At 39.9% G+C, this 14,789-nt stretch overlaps 1 protein-coding gene across 1 annotated transcript in view; it reads left to right on the top strand.

Moving 5' to 3' along the window:
- The first annotated feature begins 46 nt into the window (after window positions 1-46).
- LOC145463481 (vacuolar protein sorting-associated protein 53 homolog) overlaps window positions 47-14,789 on the top strand; it is a 53,338-nt gene continuing 38,595 nt past the window's right edge. Inside the window, exons 1-6 of the mRNA XM_081447232.1 lie at window positions 47-162; window positions 10,706-10,786; window positions 11,273-11,322; window positions 12,317-12,383; window positions 13,240-13,326; window positions 13,905-14,020. Of these exons, the coding sequence (XP_081303358.1) occupies window positions 73-162; window positions 10,706-10,786; window positions 11,273-11,322; window positions 12,317-12,383; window positions 13,240-13,326; window positions 13,905-14,020 (491 nt within the window). The 5' untranslated portion in view covers window positions 47-72. The remainder of the gene's footprint in view (window positions 163-10,705; window positions 10,787-11,272; window positions 11,323-12,316; window positions 12,384-13,239; window positions 13,327-13,904; window positions 14,021-14,789) is intronic.

Below are 14,789 nucleotides of genomic sequence, written 5' to 3'. Positions count from 1 at the left end.
AAGATCCCTTTGTAACCGAGCCAAGTGGTGACAGTCTCAGCGGCTTTCACCATTAGCGAGTCAAGGTCCAAGATGGCGGCCGAAGTCGAAGATGATTTCTTGGAAGAGAGCTTGTCTAAACCTATATTCTACTCACCTGAAGTTGAAGAGGCGATATCTCAGGTATTAAAAATTCAGCGAGTGTGTGTATTTTAGTTAAGTACAAGCCTGAAGTAATTTAATAATCATTTAACTGAGCCTTTTAACTACCGTCAGATCTGCCCCGCAAGCAGTTGGTTTCTCCTACGGCGAACGAGATAGAATCTCTCTCGTTCGGCCTAGAAGAAACGAACTGCTCGTAGGGTAAGTCAGGTCAGATGTTAGCTTTGTAAAACTTTGGCTTACTGAATACAAAATGCCGGAAGGTATTCTGTTAACCAACAAATAAGCTTTATTTATTTTTACAGTTCAAGTTAGTACTGAGCATCAGCTGGTCAGTTATAATTATTTTTTCAAAAAGAATTGCATTAAATTACATACATAGAGACATGTAGACATATAAAAGCTTTATATGTATAAACTTGAACCTTCGTAATGGACTTTTTCAAGAAACATTCAATTTATTTTTTTACAAACATAAAATTGTTAATATGCATTAATAAGAATGAAAGTATTTACATTTAAATAGAATTGATGATTTTTAACTTACAGTTGATCTTAATAACAAGAACTTTATAATAAAAAGTGCACATGTAGCTTGTAAAGAGTTTTTGTTGTGGAAGAAAAGAGATATTGGTCATTTATATTGTAATGCCACAATTCTGCAATAAAACAACATGGTGTTAAAACTTTTAATCACAGACATATGAAATCTACAGTTTAACAACTTAACTGAGCACATGGCTATATCACTATACGTCACGTGACTTACAATTCACTAAGGGAGTACCTGTGGGCAATCGCCCCACGCTACACTACTCCCCCCTTTAATGAGCATTGTCCCAGTTGTTTTGTTATGTGTAAATCACTTCAGAGTGAACTTAAAACAACTATAATTTGACACAACAGACTGATTCTCTAAGGACTGTTCCTGAATAAACATGACAATGTCCACAGTTCCTGGAAACAAGCAACATTTAAACGTGTAAACTTGTGTAATTGCCTCGCCTGTATGTTAGTTTCAATGAGTCTTTAAACATTTCATGTTTAAATCACTGAGCGATCAGGTTAACCAGCCACCCAAGTTGCGTACTGCCTTGGTGGCTTTAGCTGCCTTGACAGTCTCCCACGAACACTAGAATCTGTTTCAGGTATGACTTGTACAGTCAATTCCACTGTTTCACTGTTGACGTCCTCTGGGTTATGGTCATCTGCACTTGAAGTTGACAATTCTGTGCAAGGTTCAGGTTCCCTCACATTATCAGGTTGGTTGCTGTTATCTGCCCCAATGCAATCAGCATTCTGAGTTCATCCTCTTCTCCCACCATCCACTCTGCCTTGACAAGCTCAACTCCCTCTCTCCCATGATTGGAGCTGACTCTCCATCTTCGACAAAACACTGGACAATCTACGTCTGATGCCTTTCTCTCCTCCTCTCTTGGTTTCGATAACTGCATCTGCCTTTTAGGAATCCATCTCTCCAGTGCCAGGCTTTAATTGGTCTGAATGAATGACCTTCGGCTTGGCCTTCCTGCTCTTCTGGATTCGGTACACTATATCGGACAGCACTGATATCAGATAAGGTCCCTCCCACGGGCAGCCAAGTTTGACATTTCTCCCTTTCTTTCTCCAAACATTGTGCAGCCAAACAGGATTACCAAATGAATAGTAAATGGTCTACCAGCAAGCCGTTTGTCATAGTTCCACTTCTGGCGTATGGCTGCATTGTTCAACTGGCATCTAGCCTAATCGTTTGCACTGGCCAATCTCTTTTGAACAGCTTGGGTTTAGTCTGTCTTGAGTGGTGGTGCATCAGGAGGTGCCTTGGTTATGGCATCCAAAGGAACTTCCAACTCTCTGCCCAGCATTAAGAGATAAGGCCTAACCCCTGTTGACTCATGAACAGCATCCTGATAGCCATCATGTAAGCTGAAAGATGAAGATCCTTTGGTGTACCTTAATCTTTCAACACAATATTTCAATGTTGAAACGCTCCACCTGTGGAGTTTCTGGCAGTGGCCAAGAATGTCAATCGCAATCCATCCCATGGGAGCTCCTACCACATACTGTTTTAAAGGAGCATGATGTTTCTTCCCCCACGTTTTCTTTGATCCACAGATATGGCAACTGGGGACTAATCCATGAACTGCTGATGTAAATCCTGGCCAATGATAACAAGATTGAAGAGCACTTATGGTCTTTTGTACACCATGATGACTTGCAGTCATGTGACTATGATGAGCTTCAAAGGCAGTCTGTTGGAGAGTGTCAGGAAGAACAACCTGGTTGGTTATCTGATCTCATGTCATTTTCCCATTTGCATTAAAGCACACTGTTCCTGAAGAGCAGCCAGCCCCACTGTGACCATAAGGTCTTTACAGCACTACTCTGAGGCGACATATCCTCCTAGAATGGCTTTCTTCCACTGGCTTTCTTCTATCCAATAATGACCTTGAGATCAGCATCTGCTTCCTGCTGCTTCCTCAAGAGTTGTATGTCCATTTTGGTTCTAACTTGATTGTTGCACAAGGATCACCAACATCACCTTGACAGTTAACTGTTTGCTCAGTGTCCTGGCTAGGGGCATGCATTGGAGTTTGGACACCCACATGAACAAGAGACACTTGTCTCTGAAATTTCCAACCCTTACACCACTTACAGAATTCATCACAGGGTTGGCCGGAAAGTGCATCAGCATTCTGGTGTCGTTGTCCTGGTCAATACTAGATATCAAAGTCAAAAGTACTTAAAGGGACATTGTCACCATTTTTAGCATGATTTTGGAAATCTCAAAAACATGTATCGATCATTTGAAGCTGAACAATAATGGTTTTATTTTGTAGAGCAGTATTTGACAAATGATTAAAACCCACTAGGAAGTGAAGATTGCTAACAATGGCGAGGATGGAAATGGATTGTGATATGGATTTTTGAAAAAGCATCAGGATGTCAGTTTTTCAAATGTTCATGTTTGGCTCGAAAATTGTTGAAATGTTGCAAGAATGTTGCTGCAGTGTGAACTTTCTTCAAGAAATTACTTTTAATCATTTAGTTAGAGCTAATTAAGTTCTTATTACAGAAATTTAGGGACTAGTTTGTGAATTTATAACAGTTTTAAGCAAATATATTGTGACAGTGTCCCGTTAAGAATTCAATCCAACATGCCAGTTGTCCTTCTGGATCCTTAGCTTTAATGACAGAACGCATGTGGCGTGATCAGTTTGAATGCAGAATCAGGTAATGCTAATGTTGCTTCACCAACTCAACAATTGTCAAGAGCTCAGATGAATCGCATGATAGTTCCTTTCAGACTTCAACAATGGTCGACTTGCAAATGCAATAGGTCTTTCCATCCCATCTTGAAGCTGTGATAGCACTGCACCAATTCCATGGTCTGATGCGTCAGTGTCTAGCGCAAACTTCCCCTCTCTGGTCGGGTAGGCCAGGACCCTAGTGGATGTAAGTGAACCCTTCAGGCTGTCAAAGGCCTGCTGACATTCTCCTTTCCAAGCAAATGCTGTCTTTGTTTCTGTTAACTTGTACAGTGGTCGAACCGGCAGTAATAAGAGGCAAGTCCAAGGAAGCTTTTGATACCTGATACCTTCTGTGACCATATGTCCCAGGTATGAAACCCATTTCTGGAAGAGAAAATACTTTTTTGGCTTAAGCTTCAGTGCTGCCCAGGCCAGTCGCTCAAACACCTGTTTCAGCTGCTCTAAGGGCCTGTTTACAAGGAGGGAGGGTTACCTTAGCAAGCAGGTTACCCTAGCACTCACACATTTCCTCTTTTTTACTTCGTTGTGTTTACAAGGTAGCTAGGGTTACTACCTGGGCAATTTTGCTCGTAAATGCGGGGTATCTTTTGTGTTCCAGCTAGGGTTAAACCACTTGCTAGGGTAACCCTCCCACCTTGTAAACAAGCCCTAACTCTTCCTCAAATGTGCACCCCATGACAATCACATCATCAAGGTGAATCAAGCAGATATTCCAATGAAAGCCCTTCAAGACAAGTTCCATCAATCTGGTAAATGTGCTCGGTGCCTTACAAAAGCTGAATGGAATCACATTCCATTCGTACAAGCTGTACAAATGTTGCCATTTCTTGGGTGTTCGTGTCCATTGCCACTTGCCAGTAACCGGAAGCAAGATCCAAGGTGGAAAACCATCGTGGCCCACTTAAAGCAGCCAGTGAGTTGTCAGCGCACGGCAAGCAAAAAGCAACCTTTACCATAGCTGCATTTAACTGGCGATAGTCAATGCGCAGCCTCTGGGTGCCATCTTTTTTGGTCACCAGCACAACTGGGGAGGACCAAGGGCTTGATGATTCTTTCACCTTCCCTTGCTGCAATAGGTCAGTTACTTGTTGCGTGATTTCACCATGTTTCCATGGAGAGGTGTACCAGGGCTGTTGTTGGATAGGGGGCACATTGCTTGTTTCAATTCTGTGCTGGATCATATGTGTGGTGCCTAGGTCCCCATCAGAAAGGGAGAACACATGTTGGTAATTGTACGGTAACTCTTGCAGTCTCTCAGTTTTACTGTCAGTCAAGTACTCAGTGCTCCTTTGTAAAAGTTCCTGTAGGGATTCTGGTAGAGTCCTTTCAATGGTTTTGTGTGATACATGTTGATTGATTACTCTGGCTTGGCCCACAATGGTCTCTTGATTCCCTTAGCTAGGGCAACCACAGTCTTTTAGCCTGGGCAGCCAAGTTGTAAACTTCATCAGAATCATTGAAAACATGTAAGGGAACCACCCTGTCCTCTTTTACATCCACCAGAGTCCTTGCAACATAGAGGCCTTTTTGTTGCAAATGTGAACTAAGGCAAGGCTCTAACAATCGCATGCCCAATTGAGATGCCTTTGGATTTAAGTTAGTAGAACATTTGTGAACAGTGACTGGGACAATCACCTCAGTGTTAGGTTCAATAATAAATTATTGTTGACCGTCACACCATGCATCACAAACTGAGGGGCTGGTTCTTGAAATCAGAACTTACAGTCAAACACTTTTCCATTAATCCACACTTGGTATTTTTGCAATGTCAATGTGCGAATCAGCTTGTGACAGGAAGTCCATACCAAGAATGCCCTCATCCTCAACCTCAGCCACAGTTACATGCATTTCAAACTCTTTAGTACCCAGCCACACTACAACATGTCTCAGACCATGTGTTTTCGCTAGCTGACCATCAGCAAGAGCAATCGCAGAATTGGCTGAACTTAAACTAAACTTGACACTGGCAGGTAAAGAATTATAAATCTTGAATGACAAAATAGACTGAGCAGCACCAGTGTCTATCAACCCCGTAACATGAGTTCCGCCAACAAAGCCTGGCAAATGAAGGCCTCGTAATTTGTTACTAACTTGTGACCTTTCCATGGGCACATCATGACAACCCATATCCTGCTTTGACAATGGCTGTGGAATAGCATTGTTCACATCATGTTCAGCAGTGGGGCCAGCATCACTCTCACTCAGGCATCCCCCTGGCCCTTGGGTGGCACCCTGCTGCCGTTTCCCTAGTCCAGTTTATTGTGGTCAGCTGACTTGCATGCGGGGCAGTTACAACGGTAATGGCCAAATTCTTTGCAATCCCAGCATGGAGCATTTCGACTGAAATATAGTGGAGCAGGTGGGCGTTGCTGGTTTTCAGAGGTGTTCAGAGACCTTGACTAGGAGAGCCGTCGTATCTGCTGAACTAATTGTTGAAGAGCATCTTGCTGAGTCTCCTGATGTTGTTGCGCTCGAAGGTCAGAACGTAACATTTCCATCTGAGCTTTAAATAAATCAGGCTCTGTTTCAACTTCATCAACAGAGCAAACCTTCGGAGAGCTTCCTTGCCAATCCCCAGACAAGAGACAAAATGCTTCAAGTTCACAAGCCAACGACAGTGTTTCATCCATGGTGCATGGTTTATCTCTGCATAATCCAAGCCTGTCATCTTGATCTTTGATGTCATCAAAGAAATTCTGGATGACAAATCTTTCCTGAGTGCCAGGAGACAAATCTTGATAAGCTAGACTGGACACAGACCAGATATTTGCAGCAAGAGCTTGAACACTCTCATTTTCCTGTTGGTGATGACTATGCAGATGCGGCTGGTGCAGCTTGTGTTGTTTTTTAACTCCTAACCGAAGCTCCAGTCTGTCAACAATCTTCTTGTAATTTTGAGAGTTGGTATCACAGGCCTTTTAGCACCTTTTGGGCTTCTCCATGAAGGCTTGTGGCCAGGTATACAGCGGCTTCTTCTTTGCTCTAACCATTAACATTAGAGCAACACTCAAAGTGTTTCAAATAATCTCGTAGCGACTGAGTACTGTCATAATCCGGAGGATTTTTGACAGGTATCATAAACTCCTGGTGGTGTGTAAAAAAATTAGCTGAATAATTACTTTGTTCTCTGGCGCAAATGGGTTTGCAGAGTGAGATTGGCAACTTGAATCAGACTCTGGTGTAAATGGATTCCCTGGCTTAAAAGGGGTAACTGGCGTCGAACAACTCATCTTTTTGAATTCTGACTCCACAATTGAGTTTTCCGCCATTGCAAACTGATGAAACCCCGCAAGCAAACACACAAGCTGCCAAATTTCCACGCAGAACCACACAAAACGATGATATTCAGTTGCAAAAGCCATCAAAATATCTCCATTGACCACAGGTAGATGTAAAGTTTGTTTTGTTCACTGCTGCCACCAATTTAAAACCACAATTCTGCAATAAAACACTCTGTTAAAACTGTTGATCATGGATCTATGAGATCTACAGTTTAACAACTCAACTGAGCCCATGGTCATATCTCCATACGTCATGTGACTTACAAGTCACTAACGATAGAATATTTATGTTGCGCTTTTCTTCTCTAGCATGGAAAACTCTGGTCCAAGCAATGCCAAGCTGTGGCTGAAATGTGCAGTTCCAGAAAATATCCATACCCTCCCTAGGAAGGTTAACAGAAATTCAAATGGGGAGAGGGGTTTCAAAAACAAAATTTTTACAGGAAAGTAGGAAGCAACACCAGAATATTCAGAGGGGTGGGAATCTCAAACTAAAGAGAGGCTTCCATGGGAGGGGTATGAATATACAAGTAGTCCCTCTTTTGCTTAGTCTGTTGACTGCAACTGTAAATAAACCACAAGGAAAAAATGGCAGTGTGAAATCCTGGGGGCAAGACATGTACCAAAGAAGGGCCGACCGCCTAGGCCAGAGAGTTTGAATTATGTGTTGCTCTCACACGGCAAAAATATGATTGGCTTATGTTAGGAGCATTGACAACACTTTGTCAACATTCAGGATATGTGTGATGTCTTGCAGGAATGTTTATCTCGCTTTCTGAAAATAGAAAGCTTTGGAACTGGAGCAAATCAAAGCATCGGAATTGCATCTCACAGGCAGTGATGTTCTTGTGATTCTGCCAGCAGGCTATGGAAAGAGTTAAATTTATCAAGTGTTTTGTTTGGCAAAGCTTTTCGCCTGGACCCCGAACGAGAGCATGTTAGTACTTTTGCCCCTCAACACCAGGTCAACAGCATCGTTGAAGAACAATTCCGTAAATATGAATTGACTGAACTTGGCCTTTCTGCCCTCCATTTGAAAGATTGAACCAGACTTTCAATTGAAACCGAACATTCACTTCAAAGATTTTGCTGCTATCAGCAAACATGGCACCGCAGTTTGATGACTGAAATTTGAAATTTTGCAACAACATTTAAATTTAAACTTACAAACACAGCAAAAAAATCATTACAAGATGCCTCCTTTGCCGTCTTCTTTTCAAAACTTCTTAAGCAGTTTTGCTTAACGAACAAAGATACACATCTCATGGCATGGTTTTGCCCTGCTACTTGAAGAGAAAAGCGATTTCATTGAAGACATCTCCTGGGATTGTTAACAGCAGGTGATAATGACAGGATTAAAGATTTTAAATTCAATGTAGTGTCTGCCTCAACTGTGCGGCATTGTGATGATTATTTTATTTATATTTGAACATTTTATGATGTGTAAATATTGTAAATATAGATCAGGTTCTTATAAGGTCAGTAGTTTTTAATTTTTGCTTATTATTACATAGTTATCAGGTCTTTTATTTTAGACACGACCCCACAAGCTTTTAGCTTTTAAAACTTATCGTGTTAAAATAAAGGCTTTCTATTCTATTCTATGTAAAGATGACAAATCCTATTGGATATGTGTAATGAGATTGCAAATTTATTGGAAAAATCGCTCGGCCATGAAAGGTCAAACTCTCTGGCTTAGGTGGTAGTCCCTCCTTTCACCTGCTTCTCATCCCCAGGAGTTCATATGGCCATTTATTCTCTCACAGTTTTCTTTCGTATCATGCATGATGGACTAAGCGAAAGAGGGGCTGGGGTGCCTGCCCTTCAATTAGTCCTCTCAAATGGGTGAAGAAATAATAATACAAAATATTGTTTGTATACCTTATGCCTTCTGTTAATTGCTGTGACTATAATTTCTAATTAAGGTGAATTATAGCTAGTTAACTTGTCGATAAGCAATATTCAAATGGAGGGTACAGCTGTAGGTGCCAAATGAAAGCAAAGCAAGCAATGAGCAAGCGAGTGCGGGCAAAGTGCAAATAAAGGGGGTAACCATGCCTACCTCTGACGGGTAACCTCCCCATGGCACCTGTTGCACTGAATTCTCAGTGGAGAATAAGCATACTTACCTAGGCACAGGGCCCACCATGAACCAAGAGGTGGTTGGGGGGGGGGGGCAAATCAAAAGCAAAAGTGACAAAGCTAGGCAGAGCAAGACCATGAGGGCAAAACTACACAGCAATGGTTCAACTACACATGCCCAAGTCGATCACCTGCTGGCCAACAGCAGATCTCCCAGTTAACTCTGATTATAGATACACTTCATTATTGATAATCTGATTAAAATTGAAGTCAGAGAATGAGTGGTATGTTGCTACAAGAATACATCCATAGTAGCATGTGTAGCACAAAGGTATAAGCCAAAGGTAACTGTTAGCTGAATTGCAGGAGTGAAAGTTATGGTAAGGGTAGGTTTCATTTTTATTTTCATTTTATTTATTTATTCCATTCTAAAATTACAAAGATAAATATAAGGTAAACAAGCAAGAGGAGAAATGGAAAGGGCAAAAATATAGCAAGCTAATTAGATGCCCTTGTTTAATTGACAATAATAATTAGGGTAAAAAAGTTAACTTAACATAGGAGAGGAAGAGGTATGAATTAATTAATACTGAGCAAAATAATACTGGAAGAGTGCTTTTTTAAAACGTTTTCTAGTCGCTAAGTTACGTATAGATAAAGGAAGGTCATTCCAATAGTAACATCCAATAACAGTGGGGCAAAATTTCCTTATATTTATTCTGGAGAAACTGGGATTTAAGTGTTGTAGGGATGCACTTCGAGTAACGTAGTTATGTTGCTCAGATACCAGAGATAAGGTGTAATTAGATGGTTTTTCATCAATTAAGTGGTCATATAATAACTGGCAGGTATATAGTTTAACAATGTCAGGAAGCTTAATAAGACCAAGGTTTACATAATGGGGAGTAATATGATCACGAAGTGGCACATTGTTGATTATTCTAATAGCTTTGTTTTGTAGTCTTACCAATTGTGACAATGGAGCCTCGTAATAATATTTATTAATATTAATAATACTATTTATTATTACCCCACAGTATGCAACCATAAGTTAAATAGGGATATATAAGCCCATAATAAATACTTGTTAGGGATTGGGATGTCACATAGGGTTTTAGTTTTGCAATAGCATTTAACAGTAGGTTGGTGTGGCATTCTGAAAATATTGATAGAATTTCATGGTTGTTACTTAGTGATTCTTGAAATTAGCAAATAATGTGGATTAAGTAATGAGCCTCCCATAGTGTAGTGAATCTAAATGAAATTTTATATTTTACAATGAAACATTGCAAACTGATACTTGTACATGTAGTTGATATTACAAGCTGTGTGAGTTAAGTTTATTTTTGATGCTCCTTGAAGTCAAGGGCAATTGATTTAAAATAGTAAGTCACAAGAAGTTGTGGAAATTCTTTCAAGAAGTTTTACCCTCATTTTCATCTCTGTATATTGAACATAACCTGATCCCTTCAATTTATATTGGAACAGTTTTAGTTTGCACTTTCTGTTCTGGTTTGCCTTTAGTTTCTAGGCCTCAATATTTTGCCATGGTCAATGGTTTTAGGGTCATGTGGTAGGAATGATAAAGTCGCTCTACGTTTCAGTAATGTCACAAAATGTTTGACCGTGATGGCCTGGGAGAAAGCTGTAGTATTAATAGTAACTAGCCAAGGTTGCAGTCATCTACATACACCTTTAGTTACTCATTTTACAATTAGCTACATGTACCTGGAAGTGTTGCTCCTTCAATAGTAGTGATCCAATGTAGGAAAAGCTGTTTAATCCAAAATTAACAAGCTGCGAAGGCTAACCCCCTACGTGGTGGATTCTTTGGGTATTGAAACCGAAACTATGGAAAATTAACAAGGGTTGTTAAAAGAGTTTAAAGCTGGTCTCTGTTTTTGTGTTCTGTTAATCTTTTTTGATTAGGTTTTCAAGAGTGATGATCCCTTGGACGGCAAAGATTTTAACCCAGTGGACTATATTAATTCACTCTTTCCCACTGAACAGGTTTGTTTAAATTCAGTAATTTAAGTTTATTATAAGGAATACTGAATGCAGAAATCACATCAACTCACAAAAAATTCCCAGGTCCAGATGGGATTTGAACCCATGACACTCCGTGATCTAGCTGGACGCTCTAACCACTGAGCTACTGGAGACTCTATGGTGAGCGAGGGTGAAGTTTGGGTCGTTGACTGGGACCAGATCGCGTGGTCACACAACGAAATTTAAGTTTAGCGTACATAAATTCACTAAAATTTAACAACAAATGTGGATTAGTCTCTTATCCTTTGCACATTAATAGTTCCTACTTTATCAAACATTTCATTCCTCATATAAAGCAGTTAGCACTGAATCTTTTGAATGGTGTAAATGAGGAACAGTGAGTTACAATGTAGCAATTTTCTTATCAACTTTGCATGCTACACATGAACTGATGTGTCATTTATTATTTTTAATTATTTATTTTTCTTTTTATTAATTAAATTTCAGTCCCTAGCTAATATAGATGATGTTGTTAGCAAGATGAGGCTAAGAATCAGGTAAGAATTACAAATCATATACAACTTTTTTCCTCTCGGAGAAACAACATTCATTATAAAATTGGCAGATCTGTAGTGGAATACTTACATTTTGTATTTAGACCTCTAGACAGCCTTGAAAATAAGCACAGTCTTTATAAGATTATTTTATACTAAATCTGTGGTTGAGCTGCCTTGGATGTGCTATAGAAGAGAATTAATTTAGTTGCAGAGGTTAAAAATGGGCAGTGAGAGATGCTGCTCAATACCTCATAAAGTCTGCCTACCAGCAACTAGGAGTATTTCTACTCCCCTTCTGGATGGGATGCCCGTCCATCACAGGATTACCCCCAGCTTTAAATTAGCCGGTACCCATTTATACACCTGGGTGGGGAGAGGTGTACTGTGAAAATAAAGTGTTTTGCCGTAAAACACAACACAAAGTCCCCAGCCAGGGCTCGAACCTGGACTGCTTGATCTGGAGACAAGTGCACTAACCATGAGGCCACCGCACCTCCTAAGACCTTAAGGCCCCATGGTGGTATGTTAAACCCAGAATCGAGTGGTTTGGGTTTGGGTCTGGCTAGGGTTATTGCCAGATACACGCATGTCTCGGGCTTGGCCAGATGCTTTTACTGTCACATTACCCCACTCCACGTAGATGTAAATTCTATGGACACTGGCAAATTGTTAACAAGATAGACTGACAAAATACAGTTCTAATGGGGTAAACTAGCATTCGACTAATATGCATCAGAGACAGTAAGATCATAAGTATGTGTTGTGTCAAGTGGCAGACTCTTACTATAATTTTCTTTGCAAGGCTAAGAAAGTCTAGGGCTTGCGGGAAAGTAGCATTTCTCTTGCTGTCTTGCAAAGTCTTGGATTTAACATTTGCTATCTTAGAATATGTTAACCGATGGTAAAAATATTTATAGTAGAGTGACCAGCAATTTTTTGGATGCATGTATTTTGTTTTTGTTTCAAATTATGGCATTGATTTTACTTTGAACAGGGGTCTTGATGAAGAAATAAGGACCGTTGTTAGAGGGCAGACTAACATTGGTCATGAAGGAAGACAAGTGAGCAAGTTTTATGTGTAACTGTTGCAGGCCTTTAAAATAATCAAATAAAGCAATCACTTTGAAGAATAGAACTTTCCAGATAACTACAGATCATTCATCTTGTAGCCGCTTAAGAAGTTGTAATAAATCTGTACTTGTTACACTTTTAGTACCTGTGTCACTGAGCTGACTTTTAAAGTTGCTGGATGAAATTGACAAGGTCATTTTCCATTAGACTCAACTATTCGAACTGCAACTTGTTTAGGTATTTGGAATGGTCAAGAGGTTTCCCAATGAAACACTTTTCCAACTGATCCCTAATAAAACACAACCTTAGCTGATGGGACCATTTAACATCACATTGAAACTCTCCAAGTTTCTGGATGTACCGGTAACGCCAGTATTGAGTAGCACTGGCATTTTACTACTTACTGTTTATTGCGCTACAGAGTGTGGCTCTAGGTAACTCTCAAGTCTGTACATGTATGCACAGACTTGGGAGTTATCTAGAGCCACAAGAGTTGTAATTTTCTTGTTTTAATTGTTAGACTTGATCCAATTAATGCTTTGCTTTTTAATATTTTAGTGTGTATCTTATCTTAGTTTTTTATATTATCGTTGCATATTTGAGTATCTTTCAATCTATATTTTTATTTTTTAACATGTCATCTTTTTCTTCTGTAAATATTTATATGAGGGCCACTGATTTTTCAGTGATTACTGTTGTGTTGAGGAGAACTTTGTCTTGCACATATAACGAACAGTTTTTCTAACTCAAGTCTGTGAATACAACTCAACAGTGTCACACTTTATATCAAGGCTGTTTGATGCCAATATTTCCAACTTAAATCTGGAATTCTGTTTCTGTTGCTAGGCTCTTGATGAAGCCAAACAAGCAATTCAACAGCTGTTTGCCAAAATTATTGACATTAAAGAAAAGGCAGACAAATCAGAACAAATGGTAAGCCAACCCGTCTCAATATTTTTTATCCTCAACCCAGTAAATGTAGTACTACTAGTTCTATAGAACTGAACCCTGAACCAAATCCTCCTGTACCCACTTTCCCACATTCTCATTTTTCTAGTCACCCACATCTCCATGTCCCATGTCTGCAGTCATGCTAGTGGATTCTTTACCAAAATTTTTACCGTGGATAGATAAAGATTATCTTATCTCAGCTGACCTTCACTTGCATAAGGCAAGTAAAATTTTGCAGGAAATACAAGTGACAGATAAAAGTACTGTGAGGGTTGAAATTTTTGTCCAGAGCTAGTGAGAATGGCCTTTGGGTTATTGAGTGGTTTTCTCTGCACACTGTCCAGTTGCCAAGCCCTGTGCCTCCATAATGCTATGTACATTTAACAGAAGGGTCATATTTTTATGTCTCTGTCATCTTCTACCAAACATTTTGAACATTTCGCCTCATATCCCCCTTTCCCATGTCCCCTAATATGCCTACGTCTCCATGTTTTCATCCTATTTGTGTCATCTCTGGTACATCTGTAAGTCTGCAATTATTAAACAATTAATTTTTACAGGTAAAGGAAATAACAAGAGATATCAAGCAACTAGACCATGCTAAACGACATTTAACAAGTTCCATCACAACTCTAAACCACCTCCATATGCTGGTGGGTGGAGTGGACACTCTCATGTAAGTAGGGTGTGTGTGATAAACAAAAACCTCCCTGCTGAGAGGTGTGGTCAGTTCATACAGTTTTAATGATTATTTAGATGCAATGCAGTGTATGGGTTCCCAGTTGAACCCACAACCCACAACTCCTCTCTTGGGAGACAGAAGTAAGTGTTAAAGTGCCATTTTTACACAAAGTAAAGAAGGCATGAATGGCGATGTTCCACCTCATCATGCTTGTTTGCTGTATGCTTGTAGTGGAAGAAAAAGTTATTTGGAACCAAGTGTAATAATTAAACAGAGCTACTTTAGGATGGGTGATGGCCTTAAATGTTTCGCTTACTGGAATCTGGATTGAGTGGTGTGTGTTCCTGGTTTGGGTTACACTCCTGGGCAATACACTTTACTCTCACAATGGCTTTCTCCATCCAGGTGTATGAAATGCATACTGGGCCAATTTTAATGCATAGGTTAACCTTGCAATGGACAAGCATCCCATCCAGGGTGATTAGAAATATTACTGGCCTCTTCAGCTACAGCTGAAACTGTAGATTTGCACCAGCCTGACTGACAATTAAGCTCAAATGCAGATTTTACCTAGTACCTACCTACTACCTACCTGCTTTCTTACAAAATAGTCTTGAAAGCTTGCAAGATGTTGTTTTGCTCCAATCCATATTAAATGTAAAATGCCCACGGAACTGTCTGGGTCGAGCTTGGAATCATTTATTATTTCCAGCATTGAGCTTCATTTTTTATTTAATTTTAAAAATGTCCATGAGTGCTGCTA

This window comes from Orbicella franksi, chromosome 12 (assembly GCF_964199315.1).
Source record: "Orbicella franksi chromosome 12, jaOrbFran1.1, whole genome shotgun sequence".
NCBI lineage: Eukaryota > Metazoa > Cnidaria > Anthozoa > Scleractinia > Merulinidae > Orbicella > Orbicella franksi.
This window is presented reverse-complemented; position numbering and strand designations above follow the sequence as displayed.